Source organism: Penicillium longicatenatum (assembly GCF_028827895.1).
Source record: "Penicillium longicatenatum strain IBT 33135 chromosome Unknown contig_4_segment0_segment0, whole genome shotgun sequence".
In the NCBI taxonomy this organism is placed as follows: Eukaryota; Fungi; Ascomycota; class Eurotiomycetes; order Eurotiales; family Aspergillaceae; genus Penicillium; species Penicillium longicatenatum.
Genome location: NW_026643122.1, coordinates 2,697,048 through 2,712,717, shown reverse-complemented (window position 1 = coordinate 2,712,717; position 15,670 = coordinate 2,697,048). Strand labels below are relative to the sequence as shown.

Genomic DNA, 15,670 nt, shown 5'->3' with positions numbered 1-15,670 from the left:
GAAATGTCAATACTGTACAGTACCTACTAAATATAGAGTGCGCCGTGGAAATAGTTGCACCTAGTCATATCCCCGATAACTCCGATAAGATAAGACGGGTAATGTCCGAGATACATGACTTGTCACATATGGGGATGGCGGTGTTCGACTTCCATGCATGATTTCCAAGGATCCTTGGTGAACGCCAACATTCTCGCTAGGATTTAGCGCACCGCACTATCCCCGAAGATTTAATGGGTGGCCCAATCAATTACGCGGTGAATGACCATCCTATGAGGTGATCGTCAAGGCCCCGCAGTAACATCCCCATCTCCACCTCGGAGTTTCCCGCATCGAGACTGGTGTCAAAGCCAACCAATCCGGAGCAAGATCTCCCATCCGGGACGCCCTGTGGATGATTTCTTTGTTCTCTGAATCTGAACAATCTTTCACGCCAAATTTCTCTTTCACCCTCGTGGGAGACCTTTCCCAAAGCTGATTTCCCTTGTGCTGGCCGTCAACTTGATTTCTAACAATGGAGGAAGTAGGAGGCTCACACTCCTCGGTCAATCAGACCGAAAAGGGGCTTCACACACCTCTAGAAGATACGAATGCCGCTACCCACCTGTCGAATATTGACAATGGCAAGAAACTCCCGCCCATGGATGGCGGCATGAACGCATGGCTTTTCCTCGCTGCGTGCTTCGTTATGGAAGCTCTAGTTTGGGGGTTCGCCTTCACCTACGGTGTGTTCCAAGAATATTACAATTCGATTCCTGAATTCAAAAACAATGGCAACATCGCCGTCGTCGGAACCTGTGCTATGGTAGGAACACCAATATCTACTACACTCACATCCAACAAAGCTAACTCACCACCCCAGGGAATTATGTATCTCGACCTCCCTATCGTCTTCGCAGCCTACAGACAATGGCCTAAATACCAACGCCTCGGCTGTGGTGCTGGTGTTCTCCTGATGTGTCTCGCCCTAGGCCTAAGTTCCCTCGCCACGAACGTTACCCACCTCATCGTCACACAAGGAATATTCTATGCCATCGGTGGAAGCGTCGCCTACTCTCCCTGTATCCTTCTAATGGAAGATTGGTTTGACAAACGCAAGGGTTTAGCTTTTGGTGTGATGTGGGCCGGTACCGGACTAGGCGGCGTTGTCCTCCCCATCGTTATGGAACAGCTTCTCGACCGATTCGGGTTCAGAACTACCTTGCGTGCTTTTGCCGTTGCGCTTTTCCTTCTTACTGCACCGCTGGTCTACTTCGTTAAGCCTCGCGTGCCAATTCCTGATAATCGGCCTAGCCCGCCGCCACCGAATCTGCGGTTTATCATGACCTCTACTTTTGCACTCTTCGAGTTTTGCAATACTATTGAGGCGCTAGGATTCTTCTTGCCGTCGCTTTATCTGCCGACTTATGCGGGGATGATTGGTGCTTCGAGCAGTCTTCAGGCTTTGACTGTTATTCTTTTCAACTTGGCTTCTGTCGTTGGGTGTGTGCTTATGGGTGCTATCATCGATAAGCTGGATGTTACGATTTGTATTCTTGTCTCGACTGTGGGATCTACATTGGGCGTGTTTCTTATCTGGGGATTCTCCATGTCCCTTGCGCCGCTGTTCATCTTCTCGATTGTTTACGGCCTCTTCGCTGGCTCGTACACCAGTACATGGCCAGGTATTATGCGCGATGTTGTCCGCAAGAAGGCCTCAGCTGAATCGAGCATGGTCTTTGCTTGTCTTGCGGCTGGGAGAGGTATTGGAAACTTGGTTTCCGGTCCCCTTAGTGAAGCTCTTATCAAGGGGTTACCATGGGAGGGGAAGTTGGCTTCTGGATATGGCAGTGGTTATGGACCATTGATCGTTTTCACGGGTGTTACTGGTGTTGTCGGGGGTGGCAGCTATGTCGCCAGGCGTTTGAAGTGGTTGTAAACTCTTATCACACCCTAGGCCCTGTGAGATACGGGCGCTTTGCGTTGCTGGAAGTATAAGTTTTGCCGGTGCTTCTAGGCAAGGTTGGTACTCAATTGCAATTTTGTAAAGCAAAAATTATATAGACTTAGATTAGCAGATTATTTTTGGTACACAATCTTGGAACAGGACCCTATCACAGACTTCCAACTGCGGGATGTTCAAATGAGCAACGACCAAAGATATTTCCAATCTAGAATGATTACCACTGCAGTTCCGATTTTTAAGGCTGACCTTTCTGATACCTTTGGCCAAGGTTTTATTAACGTGCAACGGCCAACTGGCAGAACCATAAATTGGGATTCTCACCATTTCCTCGCCTCACTCGACGATGATCAGTCTCGAGAAACCTGAAAGGGCATTCTATGGCTTCAATCGGAAGGTTGTAAGGTAAATAGTTATCAAGGACTCACGACGAGCCCATCTTTACTGCCATGGAATTAATGGGGGACCCGCTTTGACCCTATACACAAGTTTCGCCCCCATTTCTGTCTTACCCCTCTTTCTTGGTTATCTCTGGGTATTGCGTGATTTGAAACTGTGCATAGTTTCATGGATATTTGCCAAGATGCTCATTATCCTTCCCGCCAATAAGGTGTTGGTTGCCAAGTTGTTTTGTGATTGACCTGGAGGTCCCTGCCGATTTTGAGAGTTTACGTGGAGGTTGTAATTGCATTCTTCTTTCTAAATTGCAATTAGATTTCCTACATCATCAGGTCCAATATTGAGATATTCTCCGAGTGAATCAATTTGTCACCAAAATTTTAGGAATATTGGATGATTCTTTACAAAGTATGGTATGGCTAAAAACGGCTGTGTGAGAGTAATATATATCAGTCTATAGCGCCAAGATAGCTTGGACTTTCGGGCATGGAGCTTTCCTTGGAACTGCCATTTTGGCCTGAAGGATAGGGTATCGATTGCTGAATAAGCAAACAGCATTTGAATCTCTTACATATTTAAAGTCTCTTACAACTGGGTATTAGGGCTGGGACACAAGTCGAGAAAAGAATCTGAAAGAGAATTCTACTTGCATGTTATAACTTCATATTACACTCCTTCAAATATTTACATAATCAGATGCCTTCGTGGTCTAGTTGGTTATGACGTTGGTCTCATATCACTTTCATATGACGCTCCTGTTAACAGGATTGCTATCCGAAGGTCTCCAGTTCGATCCTGGACGAGGGCATTCTTTTTTTTTTTGTTTTCGATTTTTATCTCTCCCCAAAACACTATTCAGAAGTCATTCATTACATACATTAAGTTTCAATTAATGCAATGGAAGAAATTTTGGGAGATGAGCCATGGAATGAAGTTATGAAGAACTCCGCTGCAGCCTACCTATAGCTAGGAAAAAATCTCAAATTGCTACCGAAAACTCGAAGTCTTCTCGAAGCCCTCTCGATGCTCAATTGGAATGAACAGCTACCAATAAGCCGCCGGTCGTTAAACCCCAACTCATCGCAAATTGATTCATGGCACTAACACCCTCGGCATTTATATTCCAGGCCATTGCACCACCGCCTGGATTCAACGCCGAATAAGCCCCAATAATAACTGCATTTACCACAGGGTCGCGGGAACGGGTGCCCATGATCCAGTAGCAAAAAGGAAGACTGGACTTCTAAAACAACCGATTCTTCAACAGCTTCGCACTGTGCACCGCCTTGTTCGAATACATCCAGTGACACTCACGAAAGACTGGCGGTGCATTATCTCGGATCCATTTTGCTGAAGTGTTCAGAAATACAAGCCATGACACAAAATATGATATAAATCACTCGTTGCCTGTGCTAGCAGAATGTGAAGCCTGAAAAATAAGTTTAGCCTCTCAAAAAATTTATAAAGGTATTTGTTTGCGGTTGACATTTTAAATATAGCAAGATTGGATCACTCGAGATTCTGGAGCTCCGCATTCAGAAGGCAGAACTTTGAAGTCTCTGGATCCCATGCAATTCCCCTTCTAACGCTTTGAAGTATTTCAAAATCCTTGCACGGATATAATGTGCGCGCATGTCCAGCCCTGGAGAGGATTCGTGTAGGGAAAGCGATTCTGTAACACAGGGCGCGTCTCTAACAAAACAGTCTTCAGAGCATGGCAGATATACGTGGACATCCTTCGCTGACATGGGTCGAAGTTGATAGGCACCCACTCAATCAAAGCATCAAGTAGATAAAAAGCCCACATGAGCTTTCTTCTGCTTTCACTGATGGTTGCGAAGACACGCTCCTTGTGGTGTTTTGAATTCGTGTCGTATTGTACGTTCAATAGGAGCAGCTGCAGGTGTCTAGCAACTTGCCTAAAAACAATCAATGCTTTGGAGTTCCAAGATTGTTTCTAGGTAGTATTCATGAAGCGAAATTTCTGTTGCTAAGCATTCTAACTCGGGGCTTCCTAGGTTCCAAAAGGACTACTGTAGAGCTCCATTTGCCTAGCCTTCGCCCGCCTCGTAAAAGCTCACGTTGCAATCCGTCATGACCTTCGACTGTGTGTAAATATCCATATACATAAAAGGCGTGGCGATTGCGCACATTATATGAAGAATTCCTGATTTCTCGGTATGCGCTTTGTGAAAGGTGTCCAATGTTTCCATGAAGGTTTGAATGTGTAAGAATCCCAAGCATCGTATCGTGTAAAAGCGCTCAAAATAGATCTGGTAGTGAACTTTTGCATCATTGAATGAGGTCAATGATTGAAAGGAGAGAGAAAAAGAAACATATAACAGGATACATATGCCAGTAGTATTCCTCGTCTCTGTTCCAGACTTCCAAGCCAAAACCTTCTTTTTCACTCTTTGATTTGCGCAATGTAGACTTCTGGCTCTTAGCCAAGCACTTCAACCGACGTCGTTTGCAGCTGCGTTACATATTGCTTGATGGCGCAGTCAACCAAAAAGCAAGCGTATCGGATAGTTGGCGTAAGGGACTGCAAATTAGTTACATACCACACTAACAGTATTAAGTTAGGCGCAATATTTGAGATTTGGAGTCTGTATAAGGTATTGTCGAGTATCTATATATTTAGATGTCTCATTGAACACATTAAGCAACCCTGGAATGCGAAGGTGAATAAGGAGCGACACCGATTCGGTGCCCTTTTTCCATGAAATTGACATCATAGTGTACATCTTGGCTCGAATGAAGCATTATCCTGCATATTGCTTATATTCAGAGAGCTCACATGCTCTTTCTTAGTTGAGGAAAAATGGTATATTGTGTGCATTACTATTGTCATGCTATAATAAGCGAGATGTTCAATTAATACTCCTTTCAATTCCCATGTGTGACCCCGGACCTTGAGAGAGCAAGCAGGGCGGTGTAGATCACATGGTTTATTTCCCCGCATGTATTGAGAGCGCAATCCCCTGCTCCTGATTCTTCAAGAATTTATGAATCCTTGGTGTACCACTGGAAATTACACTTCTAGTAATCATACTTTCTTTCACCATGGAAAAAATTACAGAATAATGTCAGGGAAGCCAGGCAATTGCTCGGAAACCAAGATGATATTATAAAGGGCCTGCAGCCGGAGCAGCCGGAAGGTAAATAATGTGTCGAGAGGAAGCGGGAACTCTCAGGTATTGATGGAAGCTCTTTAGATGGGATCTTCAGAGTATTAGTGGGAAGATCGTTAGTGTACATATTGCTGCTGGCAAGTAAAGCGAACCGACTGACCCCATTATTTGGAAGCGAAATTAAAAAAAAAACATAAGCACTCGTGAATTGAATATTGGCATCAGTTCAAACTCGGGGATTTGGCCATTTAGGTGCTGTAAAACCGGATGCCAAGACGCTTTCATATCTGCAAAACTATCATCGCACCACACAGTCTCGGCACGTGGAACGTCATCGCCCAGAAATGCCGAAACTCTGAATGTCTTTGTCCCTGATAAACTGCGTTGCCGAATCGCATGAAAATCAAGGCTATTCCGCTATTTAATTAACCCTCCAATCCGGGGATCGGATAGAACCCACGTTTGACAAATTCTAGAGTGGTGTACGATGCATGGCGTAAATAGTGCCCGACTATCTGCAAGCTAACCTCTTACCGAGGCAGCATCATGCAGGATGACTTATTCTTCACTTCGTCTAGAATCAAAGGTTTCTCATGCAATCTCATGGCATGACTATTTAAAGACATGCTATTTCTCTCATCGCAGAAAAAAAAAAAAAAAAAAAAGACATCAGACCGAGCTCTAGAGCCAAGAATTCAAAATGTTTAAAAACTCCTTAATCATTGGAGCCTGTCTACTGACATCTGCCCACGCGACTACAACCAGCGGCAGCTTTACTGCGCTGAGCTTCAATGTCGCGGGTCTGCCATCAATCCTCAACTCCAACGATGTCAATGGCTCGAAAACCGAGAATGCCGAGGAAATCGGTACTTATTTCGCGAAGTATGGCTATGATATCATCAATATGCAGGAGGTGAGGGACAACGTTATATTTCTCAAGTATAAGACATTAATTCAATCAGGATTTCAACTACCATGCCTACATTTACGACACTGATGATCACACCTACCGAACCGCGACTTCGGGTGGTGCCGGTATTGGAAGTGGTTTGAACACCGTTTCCAACTACGACTGGATTGACTTTACACGCACGAAGTGGGACACATGTTCCGACGCGTCGGAGTATGATTGTCTTACTCCAAAGGGCTTCACCTTCATGCGCTGGAATCCATCCAGTGGAGTCTACATTGATGTTTACAATCTTCATGCAGATGCTGGGTATGCAAATTCCTCACAAAAATATATGAAACATGCTAATTATTATCGCAAGCACTGAGGATGGCGATGAGACCGCTCGGAACGCCAACCTCCAGCAAGTTGCCGACTACATCGACACTTATTCTATCGGAAATGCTGTTCTCGTCATGGGCGATACCAACAGCCGTTATACTCGTTCCGCGGACACTGGTATCCGTGTCTTCAAGTCTCAAAATGATATGGCCGATGTCTGGGTTCAGCTAGAGCAAGCTGGTGTCTACCCTACCGCGGGCGCAGATGCAGTTGTATGCGATAATCCATCCACGACTGAGACGTGTGAGACCGTTGACAAGGCTTTGTACCGTGGCTCCGACATCATCACCCTGACCGCCACCAGCTTCCTCTATGATGGTGAAGAGTTCTTGAACACGGACTCGGATTACTTGGGCGACGTTCTTTCCGACCACAACCCTATCTTGATGGACTTTTCCTGGACAATGTCCTCCTCCCTTCGACAGAGTGACTTCTCCGGTGGACCTCACGGAACCTGGTTCAACGATCTTGAGAGTATTCCGTCTTCTCCTGCGGCCTCCGTCCTTACTTTTGCTGGTGGAAGTCGCCTGGACTCGGTTGCCATCGAACTCACCGATGGTACGACCTTCAGCCACGGTGGAACCGGAGGAACATCCGTTTCCCTTACTCTTGGAACTGATGAGTACTGGATTGAGACTGAGCTTTGCACTGGCAAATACAACAGCGAAACCCGCAACTTCTACATCAAGGCTACAACTAGCGCTGGAAACACGCTCGAGGCAGGAACCTCCACTTCTGACTGCTCCACTTTCACCGCTGACTCTGGCTTCGCTGTTGTGGGCTTCATGGGACAGGATGGAGATGAGATGGACCAGCTGGCCCTTATCTACGCACCCTACTAAATGTAACCTCGTGTCGAGGTTACCTATCAATCAATTATTCATTCACTTGGTTGAACCAATCCATTCTATCGGCTCCAAAGAAAAAAAAAGAAAATACATACAACAGTTAGGATTCGCATGTGGTCACCCACCATACTACTAACTAACCGGCGTGTGGCTTAAGTACGGCTGAGCGGACGGGAAGCCCTGTTCTCCACACCCTATGGTCGTATGTACAAGATCTAGTACGGAAAAGAAATATATCGTAAAAATGGAAATAAATGATCGTGATAGACAAGTTAACGAGCAGGATGTGAGCCGTCTAGGATCAATTTCTGCTACACGACGAACGTACTGGCCCTTTCACTGAATTTCCGCATATAGTCAACGTATGAGATGTATTGCACGGAGCGAAAATTATCCAGTGCCTTAAGCGAATTCTCGAATTTCTCTGCCAGGATCCCTTTAAATTACTTGGATTTTTTCAGATGGATCGCTCTTCCAATTTTCAAAGTATCCATACGCCTTCGACCAATGAAATCGTGAACTGGATTCGGAATCCAACACAGATATAGGTAACACAGAAGTTCCAGGTGTTGTTCAGGCTCCATAGCAGTTGATAAACACTGGTTGTTTGAACATAAGATATGACTTATACAAAATCTTGTCTCTCAATATTGTCGGATCAAATTTTAGAATTCTCAAGGGAGCGGGTTGAGAAAAAAAATCGCAAGTCTTGAAAACGATGAACCTGGTTCTGAAGCTCAGCTTGGCAAGATCTCGCCTGTCTATGAGCTAATGAAACACCGCTTGGCGACTTGACAAAAGGCCTTATTGGAGCACTGGAAACCCGGGCAGTTGAAGGCCGGCTGGGTATGTCTATTGTGATACTACATGATAAAGGATAGAACGAAGTGGCTGACCGCAATATTAACCAGACTTAGAAGACAGCTCGACGTGCGCTACCCACCGGGCATACTCAAATATAGTGGACAACTACCCATTCAAAGCTGCGACTTTAGATCAGAGTCGGTCATAACCCATTTTTCAATTTGGTAAACGGTGCAAATATCTCCATAATTTTTAGAGTAAATTAGATTATCTTCACGTACTTTTACAGGCAAGGTACCAGGCGACTTGAAACTGTGACATCAACTGAAGTACCTGTCAATTTTTCAAGCTTATATTCCCAATACGCAAACATTCAGAAGCAGCGGCTTAATTCGTAATGCCAAGAAACAGTTGGAATGTGTTGGTAATGTTCAGGCCTTATGTTTCAGGCCTGAAGGCCAAATACGTTGACGCCTGGATAGTTAGGCAGAGTATATGCTTGGCATTCCGTTTTCATAAATGCATGCTTTGGCTATGGCTTCACTAAATTTTCTGTTTCATGTAAATTCCATCCTCCAGTATATGCAGATAAGACATAGGCAGTTTCCTCTTCTCTTCATCACTGGAAATCACAATATCGTTGACAGCACTAAGCGTTAAGTTGTTGTGATCTTGTTGCATTCATGAACCGATGAACCAGCCGAACCTTGCATATGGAAGAAGCTTGAGAGTTGCTCCACATTTATCTGTTTTCAATTTCATCGACTATAAAAGCATCTCTGATTTGAGATCTTAAAACTCTTGATTCTTTACGAAATCGTATCCAGAATCACGACCCGAAGTGATTTTTTCCGCGGCTTGTGTATTCTCCAAAATTCGATTCAGAAGAAAATTTCCGTAAAAAGCCTCCAAAAAGTAGAATATTACAGTATAAATTTTAAAGATTAATAATAAATTGCGTAGACCATCGAACATCACGGGAACTTAAAATTTGGGACTATAGGCCAAAAGAGAGCTTCCAGTACCTGAAATAACCAGGCGAACGCAGTGCAACTAGAATTTACTGACTACCAAAGCCGGAAGCTTTACCAAGTGAGTAGCGCAGTACCTGGAAGCTAACCAACAGATCGGCCGTCCCCTCGATTATCGCTGTTGCATCACAATGTGGCATCGAGCTTTCTACATGAGACGGTTGGCAAGATCATCGTTATTCTCTTCCTGTTCGGACCGCCGACATTCGTGAGCGAATTTGTCTCCTGATTTTTCATCTCGCATTTGGATCTTTGTGGGGTTCGGCTCAGCCTCTTTCGTGGTGTGTTGAATCTTCCCCCCGGCCCTGATCCCGTTTTCGGAAATGTGCCTAGTCAATTTTCACCAGGTGGATAGACAATGGTACCATTTTGGGGAATTATACTACGCTGACAAGAAAGAACTGCGCTTTCATCGACGTCAATGACTATTAGCAAATCTTGGTCCGGACCGCATGCTAATCATTTAAAACCCCTGACTAGGCCGCTGTCCTCATTTTATTTTCAGTCACCATCACATCTTCCATCACTCAACCAGTACGGTAACTCTTCTTAAGTCATAAAGGCTATTCTCTGACTTTTCACGTACAGAACGAGCAACTCTCGAGCCCACTCTCACGATGAAGTACATTCTCGCTATCTCCGCCTTGGCCATGACTGCCATCGCTATGCCCACTGTCGACGGCCACAAGAAATCCGATGACAGTGATGATAGCAGACCTATCTGTGAGAGCCACCAGACCGTTGTCTGCAGTGACAACGGAAACGGTGGTTTGCTTTCTCTGGGCAACCTGCTTTCCGGCCTTCTGGGCGAGAGCTGCTCCGGTGGTGACGTCTACTGCTGCTCCAGCGACGACGTTGCTCAGGTGTGTTGTCCCTTACCAATGTTTTCTCCGAAAAGAAAAAAGCTAACATGAAATACCAGTCTGGTCTGATCAGCCTCAACCTTGACCTCTCGTGCAGCTTGAACCACCTGCTTTAAATTTCTTGTCTGACTGAAACTATGTATCTTAATTCTTAATAAAAAGTTACCGATAGAACCTCTCTTTAAAAATTGCCCGTTAAAAAGTAGCTTCATGAAAGGCTTCACTGGCCCCAGGGTTGAGGATGTTGTTGTCCTTGGCGTCAATCATGACTACTGTCTGGTAGATTTTTCTTCTGGCAGACTTTTCTGTCTCATTTCCATGTGCAACGCCAAAATTGTGGAGACTCGTCGGTGGCTGATGTGGCGTTTCGGAAGATAATCTCTAGTGAAGGTTGTGAGAGAATGTGTAGTAACGTATGCGGCGGACCCGGTCAACTAGGGAAGAAAGGTGAAGCCTTTGACCCACTCCCGTTTCCTGGGCTTCTACCACCGAAGCCACCAAAATCAGCCACTCGTTAACAATCCTGTTCTCTCATGAGATGAAGGTCTGTGAAAAAAGCAGCAGGGTCACCGGATGATACTTTTCCATGAGTTTTCTTTCTCATTGAGCTTTACTGTGCCCATGCTCACTCATTCCCATGTGATTTTGGAGGGATAAACCGCGTAATTGCTCGATCTTGGGGACATAGGTCAAGGAGAGATTTGATCTACACGAAAGTATTTACTATATATGAATGGATAGTCGAGTATAACTTTAGGAACGAGAACTCAAAGCGGATTCTCTTGTCCCACGGGGGGGGTGAGCTCTCAGGCAAATATCCACGTGGTGATTCTTGTAGAGCACAGGAGACAAGAAAGCCCTGAACAGGATACGTTTACGGAGGAAGATGAGAGCAAATCGAGAATTAAGTCCTGTAGATTTCTAACTAGAGTACATGCGTCGAATCAAAGAAACGACTCCATTGGTACAACAAAGAATGCGATCTATTTGGCATATGCCTGTGACCAGGATTGCAAGAGATGCTTACAGGACGTGGTTGAGGGAGCACTGGGCGTCAACGTTGAGGCCAACGAGGCCGGACTATATTTATTATTAGTGAAGGGTTCGACATGTTGGATTGAATGCAACATACCGCGACATCAGAGCTGGAGCAGCAGTAAGCATCACCACCGGAGCAGTCGACACCGAGGGCACCGTTGGCAATGTTGCCGAGGGTCAAGAGACCGCCGTTGCCGTTGTCCTTACAGACAACCTGCTGGTCAGACTCGCAGGTGACGCCCTTCTTACCGCCAGTGGTGGCAGCGAAGGCGGTGGCAGCGAGAGCGAGGGTGGCAAGGATGAACTTCATTTTGAAGGTTGAAAGAGGCTGTTCGGAGAATAAGTCAAATGAACTTGGCCGATTGTGGAAGTTGTGACTTACCAAAGAGTCTTTGATTGGTTTGGAGGATTGTGGATTGGACTGTGGATGAGAAAAACGGCAACATGAGGCGACTGATTGATTTATATATCTTTTTTCTGTCGTTTCATGTAACGTTGGACCTCAGAGGGGAGTCGAGGGGAGTTTTTTGCGGAATGCAACGTGCCCCTTGTGGCTGGCAGCAATGTAGGCCCACGAGCCGCTTTCGGTAACCCTCACATTCCTTAGGACCAAGTTTCAACACATGGAGGACCTTTGGAGAGGCTGGGTTTCTTTAATTTGATAGTGTAACTATACATTCAATCTTTTAATTCAATGCCTAAATGGATTTGGACACATACGTAGTAAACCCACATCTATTGCTGAATTATCATGTATTTAGGAGCCCAAATACGTAGTTACTTAGCATGCCGCCCATCATCCGCGCACAAAGATCACGAGCCGCAATAAACAATGAAGGCAAACTTAAGCTTTTGTGCTTTAGGTTTAGAGAAGCTCAAAGCTCTGAGGCTAGTCATACATGCAGCACGTAGTACAGAAAAGAGAATAGGCTCTAGAACTGAGTCATTGACAGCAAGAAGCTACACTCATTGCCGCGTTCATGCATCATTCGTCGGAGCTGTGTTGATCTCGTGTCGATCCAAAGGGATATACGCAGTGGCTCACTAATGATATTCCTCTTGAAAATTCTTCATTGCGGAATGTCTCCTGAACTCTAGACCACCACCCCCACAAAAGTATCATATAGCCAGTTGTGATTTATTGATAAAAATAAATTGACATCTGAATGCGTTTTTGGATGATCTCACCATCTAGTATCCTTATTTTAATTGGCGAAGCCCCTACGCAAAACTTCTAGTTCCTGACTAAGAAAAAAAAAAAAAAAAAAAAAAGGAGAAAGTGGAGGAGCGCATACCGAACACTTAAGCTCAGGGTCCGAGGCAACTATTCCGTTGAAACATGGTCTGCATCAGCAAAACACGGTTACTGTATCTTAAAGAGTGGAATATGATTGAATGGATCAGCGTAAGCTGGAGCTCAGAGCTTGAAATAAAGTTCCGTGGTACAAAAGCCAAAAAAGCCACTTCCGAAAATGGGAACCCGGAGTTTTTTCTCCCGCTGACGACTTACATTGATTCATGGGCCCATGGAATGTGACCTGAATTCTACGAGGAATGCTTTGAGGCTACCATGATTCTCATCACTCATCTAACCGTATCCACACTCATTTCTTCCTACCATCAACTGGCCATTTCCAAGGTCTTTGGAATTGGACTCATACAATCCTCGTTCCTGCTCTAATGATCATACATTTTGCCCCCTGAAACCTAACCACGTGGGAGCTACTACGCCACTTACTGCAGGATGCACACGTCTTGGAACGTTACTCGGAAAGAGGGGTCTCCTTGATATTGGCCGGGCGCTTTCACCGCATGGGGGCGAAGCTCCACAAGGGCTATGGGAGCGCCACGCACGTCGGTGGTGCATCGAGAGTAGATGGGGGAATCCGACCTACGTATGAGATGTTTGGATGCAGCAGTTGACTCCCACGGAATGAGATGTATTATGCGACGATGGGCTATCGTTACGCAGTGGGTATTTGATCTGCGACGGAGATAGCATTAGGTGAAGAAGACATTGGGAAGGATTGGCTTGTAAGTCCCGGACGGAGGTGAAGTGCAAATCCTCATTCATATCGTTTTACATATACCATTCTAGGCTTTATTGAACACTTTGTAGAAGTCACAAGCCAAGAGAAACCTGCAGTCCATCTTCTACGGAATCGTTCAAGGCTTCTCCTTAGCCACGTTTTCAATCCGCTCAGCCTCCATTCCCATTTTCTCCTTATCGTCAGCATGCGCAAGAAGCTCAGTCTGGTACGGCATCTCCTTCGCAACGCGAACAGTATCAAAGAAAGACTTCGAATTCACAAAGATCTCATCGATTTCCTCCAAAGTGCGTCCTTTCGTCTCCGGGCAAAGGAAGTAGAAGAAAGCCAGGCCAAATGCGCTGATACAGGCATACACAATGTAATACCTGTAACCAATAGTGGCAAATCCAGTAGGCGAGGCTTCGGCGAGGACAAAGCTGAAAATCCAGTTCGAAGCGGCCGACATGGCGGTAACCTTTGCACGAGTACGCAATGGAGCGATCTCCGCAGCGTACATGAAAGGCACCAGAAATAAACCAATGGGAAAACAAAACAGAGCAACGAAGTAGAAGGCAATCGACGCACCCGCTGCTCCCTTGTTGCTAAGATCACTGGAAAGGCCTGCGAGACAGGTTTGTGCGATCGTCATGCCGATAGCGGCGGTAATGAGGAGAGGACGCCGACCGAAACGGTCAATTAGGAGAACAGCTAGGCCAGCGGCGAAGAATTGCCAGATTTGTAGGCATCCCGAGACGATGCGGGCGATAGTGCCTGAGTAGTGGAGATTTGTCTCCAGAATGGTATCGGAGTAGAATGTGATAATGTTGACACCGGTCATCTGGGCCAGGATGTTGACTCCGATTGCAAGTACGGTGCGGTGTAGATGGCGGTTCTTGGTACGCGCAAAAGGAGAGGATGAAGCCGAGCCCTCATCTTGTTCATTCTCCGCAAGTGATTGCCGAATAATTTCCAGTTCCTGCGCAACATGTTCGGAGTCGACAGATACATCTTCTAGACGCGCCAGGACCTCGGCCGCTTCTTCAATGCGGCCTACCTTCGCAAGCCAACGAGGAGATTCGGGCATGAACAGAATGCAAGAGACAACGAAAAGAGCGAAAATCGCCTGGAAAGCGATCGGGAATCGCCAGCTAGCGGAGTTGGTGCCCGCGTAGTACAAACCAAACTCCAGCCAAGTAGCAAAGGCAACACCACCAATTGCGAACCAACCCTGCAGCAAAACCATTCTTCCACGGGCTTCAGGATCAGAGGACTCTGATACGTACATGGGAATTGTCGCTGTGAAGCCGCCAACACCCAGACCTGAATATGTCAGCTTCTCGAAAACCCGGTGTGATGGATGTATATATACCAGTGATAACTCTACCCGCAATTAGCTGGCCCAGCGAAAATGGTGTCGCCTGGATGACGATTCCGACCAACGCGATGCATCCTGCTAAAAATATAGTCTTTCGCCGACCGAGTCGATCACCCAGAAAGCCACATGAGAATGCACCAAGAGCACACCCAACTTCGTAAATCGCGACCGTAGTTCCTGTTCGGGTCAGCATGTTCGAATGTCTTTTTGGCGGATCAAATCGGTCACTCACCTTGTATCGTCGAGTTGTGCGATTTCTGTGCTCCGCTGGTATTCAGTGTATCAATCTGCGGAAATACCGCAATAAATGAGGCCAAAGTGAGCAGTCCATTGGCCACAGCTTGATCGTAGCCCTGCAAAATGAAGCCTACGGCACCGATAATACCGATGACGCGGCCAAGCTTCTTTCCACGCAGCTTGGCAAGTGCCATGGCGCTTGGCAGACAGATAAGCTTTGTGTAGATCGCTGGAAGCCCAAAAAAATGGATATGGCAAGTAGAGAGGGCTGAAATAGATTCCCTTTGATGAAATCTCACAAGGTAGTAACAAGGACAAGGACAGAAAATAAAATAAAGTGTGGGAGATGTAAGACTTAAGATACCTCGCCTCGAGGGGTTGCGGGGACGAACTGGGGAACGGAACTTGTCCGATGAATCTTCCAGTGTGGACCCGGGGTACATAGACATATGAGGGGTTTCCCCAGTCGCACGGCGATGTCTTCCAATCATTGGCCGTGGATTGAAAGTTACCAATATCCCCAGATCTGTTGACAAAGAAAAAACCCCGAACGTCGTGGCTCCCAAAGTCTACCGCAAGTACGATTTTTTTGTTCGCGTAACTTTCCCACAATCCCGGAATGCCACATTACTGACTCGGTGACCGACAAGCATAACTCTCTCAACTTCGGCTTCGGTC

At 46.0% G+C, this 15,670-nt stretch overlaps 5 protein-coding genes across 5 annotated transcripts; 3 read left to right on the top strand and 2 right to left on the bottom strand.

Moving 5' to 3' along the window:
• Nucleotides 1-514: 514 nt before the first annotated feature.
• On the top strand, nucleotides 515-1,918 carry N7484_007826 (uncharacterized protein; the record flags this gene model as incomplete). Its single annotated transcript, XM_057118213.1, has 1 exon — nucleotides 515-1,918. The coding sequence occupies one exon, from the start codon at nucleotides 515-517 to the stop codon at nucleotides 1,916-1,918; it is 1,404 nt and encodes a 467-aa protein (XP_056971248.1).
• Nucleotides 1,919-6,175: 4,257 nt separating this feature from the next.
• N7484_007825 (endonuclease/exonuclease/phosphatase family protein) lies at nucleotides 6,176-7,608 on the top strand (the record flags this gene model as incomplete). Its single annotated transcript, XM_057118212.1, has 3 exons — nucleotides 6,176-6,388; nucleotides 6,438-6,694; nucleotides 6,747-7,608. 3 exons carry the CDS (start codon nucleotides 6,176-6,178, stop codon nucleotides 7,606-7,608), a joined length of 1,332 nt encoding a protein of 443 aa, XP_056971247.1.
• A 2,458-nt stretch (nucleotides 7,609-10,066) lies between these two features.
• On the top strand, nucleotides 10,067-10,428 carry N7484_007824 (uncharacterized protein; the record flags this gene model as incomplete). The annotated part of the gene is made up of 2 exons (XM_057118211.1): nucleotides 10,067-10,312; nucleotides 10,372-10,428. The coding sequence occupies 2 exons, from the start codon at nucleotides 10,067-10,069 to the stop codon at nucleotides 10,426-10,428; spliced, it is 303 nt and encodes a 100-aa protein (XP_056971246.1).
• A 907-nt stretch (nucleotides 10,429-11,335) lies between these two features.
• Nucleotides 11,336-11,660, bottom strand: N7484_007823 (uncharacterized protein; the record flags this gene model as incomplete). Its single annotated transcript, XM_057118210.1, has 2 exons — nucleotides 11,336-11,392; nucleotides 11,445-11,660. The coding sequence occupies 2 exons, from the start codon at nucleotides 11,658-11,660 to the stop codon at nucleotides 11,336-11,338; spliced, it is 273 nt and encodes a 90-aa protein (XP_056971245.1).
• A 1,856-nt stretch (nucleotides 11,661-13,516) lies between these two features.
• Nucleotides 13,517-15,186, bottom strand: N7484_007822 (sugar porter family MFS transporter; the record flags this gene model as incomplete). The annotated part of the gene is made up of 3 exons (XM_057118209.1): nucleotides 13,517-14,700; nucleotides 14,750-14,932; nucleotides 14,988-15,186. 3 exons carry the CDS (start codon nucleotides 15,184-15,186, stop codon nucleotides 13,517-13,519), a joined length of 1,566 nt encoding a protein of 521 aa, XP_056971244.1.
• Between the last annotated feature and the right edge of the window lie 484 nt (nucleotides 15,187-15,670).